The sequence below is a fragment of the Montipora foliosa genome, chromosome 3 (assembly GCF_036669935.1).
Source record: "Montipora foliosa isolate CH-2021 chromosome 3, ASM3666993v2, whole genome shotgun sequence".
Classification (NCBI taxonomy): domain Eukaryota; kingdom Metazoa; phylum Cnidaria; class Anthozoa; order Scleractinia; family Acroporidae; genus Montipora; species Montipora foliosa.
Window position 1 is genome coordinate 57,252,080 of NC_090871.1, and position 5,000 is coordinate 57,257,079.

Sequence of the window (5,000 nt, forward strand, 5' to 3'; positions counted from 1 at the left end):
AATACCACCGTGTACATGTACTTGTACATGTACACTCTATAACACTGTGTCACCAAACTGCTATTGTTGTGGTATCATGTAAATTTACATGTATTATTGCATAAAAAAATGTGCTTCATAGTGTGACGTGATAGGTGACCACAGCAATAGGAGATCCAAAAAGAACACTATATTTTGAGTTGAAATGCTTGTATCGCAAAACGAATTCGGTGAACCCCATTGTTTATCCCTTGAAAGGAAATTAGCAGGCTGAACATGCTCTTTTGCAAAAGTGTATAAATGGTACATGTAGAGCCATTGAAATCATGGTGTTTTATGTATGTACGGTGTATTCTCTTGGATATCTCCCTCAAAAAGAAAACGAATCCTACGCAAGAGTGGCTTTCAAGATTAGTTAACATCTCCTTCTCCCAAGTACTAGTAGTAATAAATCGTTCCCCCTAATGTCCTGTATCATCTTTACATTACCAAAGTATCAGTTATTGTTTAAAAGTTGGTTGCCCAGGTATGAAGGAGTTAAAGGGGCTATAAATTCATACATGTCCGTGGTCATTTTCCTAGTTTGTGCTCAGATGGAACGCATCGGAAACTCGTGTATTTTTTTCCCGAAAAAGTGAATAAATAAGATCGCGACCTTTTCATTCTACTTGCTGAAGGATAATGAAGATGATATTTTTCTCGCCGGCCAAGAACATTGAACGCCCACTTAAAGTCAACGTGAATGTTGCGTACAAAGGTTCCGTTAGCGGAATTGTTCATTTCTTCGAGACATAAATCGCTTTCTCGAGGTCTGTTCGAGTTTATGCATATTCCAAAGTCCATCTTTCTCGACTCTCGATCCTCGATCCTTCAGTTGATCCTCGATCCTCGCGTCTCGAAACTCGAACGTCTCTACCTTCGCGACGCGAGAATCGAGTTTCGAGGATCGAGTCGAGACTGTCAACTTACCTTTGAGCGGTACTGTATGTCATGCAAAAGGATGTAATTTCATGACAGCCAATGCCCAAAAAATGGACTGAAACATTGCAATAACTGACTAAAACTGTTGAACAACATAAAAGAAATACAACAAAAGGAAAGAGAATCATGGATGGACAAAAATGGACAAGATTGAAACAGATTGCATTTGGGTAATCTTGAGAAAAGTCAGCCTGACTTAACCAAAGCCCTGATTAACAAAAGATTTCCCTGAAACACTCTAAAATAATGTGACATGGCTCCTTTAAGTGTTTGTTTAGGGCCAGCACTGAAAAACAAATCTTGTTAATGTAATTAGCCGTTATTCAGAAACAAAGCCACTTGTTCCGCAGTCATTAAGGGGTTGCCATTTCCTGAGCCATTCTTGACATTGTCAACTCTCCTCCATGTCTTTAATGTGTTTGGTAATTTATTTTTTGCTGTATGTTAAGGTTACGGAATAGCTCTGGCTCAAGGTTCATCCACCCAATGCAACAGCGTTAACACCACACTTAACTATGGCGTCGGGCTCATGGCAGCAATCTCAAGAACTTGGCCGCAACAAAGTTGAAGTCACCATTTTGGCTTCTGAGTGGGGATCCAGTAAAGGCGGACTTTCCACAATCAACAGAGAGCTGGCCATACAGCTGGCCAAATTCCCAGAAGTCCAAATCACATACTTTTTACCGAAGTGCTCTTATGAAGATAAGAGTGAAGCCCACCGCCATGGTATAACGATTCTCGAGGCAACACGACTACCTGGATATGATGAACTGGAATGGCTCAGCTTTCCACCAGAGCATTTGCGAATAGACGTAATTGTTGGTCATGGAGTGAAACTTGGTCACCAAGCACAAGTTATCCGCAATTCTCACAAATGCAAGTGGATACAAGTGATACACACTGACCCAGAGGAACTAAGCATGTTCAAATGTTACGAGAATCCAATCTCAAGGGGCGAAGAAAAGCACACTGTTGAAGTAGAACTGTGCAAGACGGCTAATTTTGTTGTAGGAGTCGGGCCCAAGTTGGTAGAGGCCTTTCGCAAATACCTCCGCAGTTGTCAAAAAGATCAAGGTGTTTTCAACTTCACGCCTGGTATTTTTGATGAATTTTTGAGTGTTCAGCAAGTTTCTGAGGAAAGAAAACAATGCAGTGTCCTGGTGTTTGGTCGTGGAGATGCTGAAGATTTTGAGTTAAAAGGATTTGACATTGCAGCGAGGTCTGTTGCGGCATTACCTGACACTCATCTTGTGTTTGTTGGAGCACCAGATGGAAAACACGAAGAGATTGCAAATCGATTACTTGAATGTGGTATTCCTAAAAATCGCCTTAAGGTAAGAGGCTTTGCCAAAACCCGAGAAGCTTTGAAGCTATTATTGTGTGAGGTGGATCTTGTACTCATGCCCTCCAGAACAGAAGGCTTTGGTTTGAGAGGTCTGGAGGCTCTGTCAGCTGGGCTACCTGTGATCGTCAGCAAGAACTCGGGATTTGGAGAAGCCCTGGGCAATGTACCATTTGGTTCTTCATTTGTCATTGACTCTGAGGATCCCAATGTGTGGACAGCAGCTATCAAGGACATCTGGAACAAAAACAGGCAGACAAGGCTTGATGAGGCTAAGATTTTGCGTGACTCCTATGGAACAAATTATAGTTGGTCTAAGCAGTGCAATGATCTTCTCAAAAAGATGATCAAATCAGTTAACGGTAGGAATTAATGTAGTGCAATCCGTTTATATGAAAATTGTTTCAAATTTACATGTAAATCTAGATACCTGGTTTACTACCTTTCTATCGTGTAGACATCAATATTACTGGGAATGTCAGCTTCATTAGCTCAAAAGTTGATGGAAAAGGAAGCTAAAAATCTAATTCACAGAGACCCAACCCTTACAACAGTGGATTGAAAACTAAATACATTGTACTTTCCAAGTCAGTATCATATCTTTGATAATCAGCTTAAATTGAAAGTGTAATAATATTGCTTATTTCTTTACTGTGAGTGATTTGAACGCAGACTTAATGTTTGCAATAATTTATTTCAACAGCTGCCTCCTACGACCTTCAGAGCCCATCAGAGCTACGAGGCAGATTAAATATAAGAGACAGTGAGGACCTAAAAGGTAAACATCATTAGAGCTCTTACAAGTACAAATCAGCAGTTGGAAGGACAATTCTTGCATAGGCGCCTTGGTTTCTTTAATGGAAACAGAAGATACTACATTGTATTTGCAAGAAAATCATTATAGTTCAATTTCTGGAGGATTTGTTTCTGGATATATACAAGACAGCACTTTCTTTAGTTGGTCTTTGTGACATCATAACACACAAACAACCACTGATTGATGGGAGCACCATGAGCATTCGTTGAATTGAAATTATAATAACCCTTCCAATAACAAAAATTAACTATCAACCTTAGTAGCTCTTTGTATTATTTTGCTTGAGAATGTGAATCTTACCTGTGACCTTTTGTTTGAAGACAAAAAAGGCTGGATTTTGCCATTCAGGTGTTTCTTATTTGCACTTGTACAGATATCTCTTTCACCCATAATGGCCTTTCAGAAAAGAAATCAACAGAAGAAGAGAAAGAGTCTAAACAATATTCAGGTAAAGCCATCTGTAGCGAGTTTTAATCTGATCCAAAATGAATTGACTGAGAAGCTCTTGCAGTGGTTGACGGACAACTGTACATCTTAAAAATGCCAGAATTGTCTTACAACCCGGACAGAGTACTATACATAGGAATGAAGTTAGATATTGAGGTTTCCAGCTGTAATTGTAATCAAGTACTTCTTTCATAAGACATACACAATGAGGTTTTCAGCTGTAATTGTAATCAAGTACTTCTTTCATGAGACATACACAAACGGCTGCTTGAGAGTCACATGAGGAATAATTTTATTAATGGTACAATTTCTAATTTTACACCTTTGTTACTCACAGATTAGTTAACCCTAACAATAGGAGGGTTTACAGTCAGCATAATTATAAGCAAAATTTTGTGGGCAGGGTTACTTGAACATCAGGAAAACCCTAAATCGGACTATTCATGTGTAATATTATTGGGTAGTATATAAAGCAAAGACCAAAGACCAAAGAAAATGAAGACCATGAAAACGAAGACTCGTGTTCAATTGAGCCAGGTTGGTTCAAATGTTGTTTTTGAAGAGTTAGTCCTAAGCAGATCTAAGCAGTCTTTTTGCCTCACCTTTAATGAAGCCAATAAAAAATTGTCGTTCAAAATGAAACATCAGAAATTTATGGGTCTATTTCTTGAGTAAAATGTTTTGGTAAGGATTTATGACTGGCCTATCCCATCCCTAAATTGGTTCATTCCTTGTGCAGTAAGTAGCACAATATTGATAGCAGTATTTTGGGTTTACAGTATTTGTTCACCCCATCTCCAACCTTCAGATTGTCGGAGGTTGCAGTTACAGTGTACTGTATGGTGAGGAAACAAAGAAGAAATACAAACAACAACTTGCATCAATAACTAGGTGGCAAAAACGTTTCCTTTATGATCCAGCCAAAAGGGAATTATTGCTCGAAGTAAAACTAGATAAGCTCGAATGGTGGAGAGAGATAGTTGAGCTTTCCTTGCTCCAAAAAGTGTTTCTAAAGTCTGATCAAGCCTGGAGGGTTGACATATTGGTCGACAGTCGATAGACAGTCAGAAAATAAATGGTCGATGAGTCAGTTATGATTTATGTCAGCTGATAATTAACAATAATTATTTGCTGAAGGCAAGGTGAATATCAGTGAATAAAAACTTGAGATGAAGTTGAGGTTTTTTTTCAGCGATATTCACTGAGCCTGCATTGAATGATTGTTTTAGTATAATTACATAGCTTATTATTTGAAAAAATAATATACATGTTCTTCCAAACAATTAATTTCTTCATCTGTCATCTCGACAAAATGGTTTGCGGCCATTTTCAAGAAACCACTTTGCTGATTATCGCATAATAATCACCTCAAGTGCAGCCAATCAGCACAGAGAATTTTCAATAATCATCTACAGTATGTAATAGATTCTTTTG

The 5,000-nt window shown here is 38.6% G+C and overlaps 2 protein-coding genes across 5 annotated transcripts in view; one reads left to right on the top strand and one right to left on the bottom strand.

The window, feature by feature from the left end:
* The window catches only part of LOC137997757 (uncharacterized), a 414,333-nt gene that overhangs the window by 66,589 nt on the left and 342,744 nt on the right, over nucleotides 1-5,000 (bottom strand). The window lies entirely within an intron of this gene.
* LOC137997752 (uncharacterized) overlaps nucleotides 1-5,000 on the top strand; it is an 88,448-nt gene that overhangs the window by 30,596 nt on the left and 52,852 nt on the right. For all 3 annotated transcript variants that reach the window (XM_068843963.1, XM_068843962.1, XM_068843964.1), the window contains exons 3-5: nucleotides 1,410-2,664; nucleotides 3,006-3,080; nucleotides 3,493-3,567. In XM_068843963.1, coding sequence (XP_068700064.1) covers nucleotides 1,476-2,664; nucleotides 3,006-3,080; nucleotides 3,493-3,567 — 1,339 coding nt within the window. In that variant the 5' untranslated portion in view covers nucleotides 1,410-1,475. The remainder of the gene's footprint in view (nucleotides 1-1,409; nucleotides 2,665-3,005; nucleotides 3,081-3,492; nucleotides 3,568-5,000) is intronic.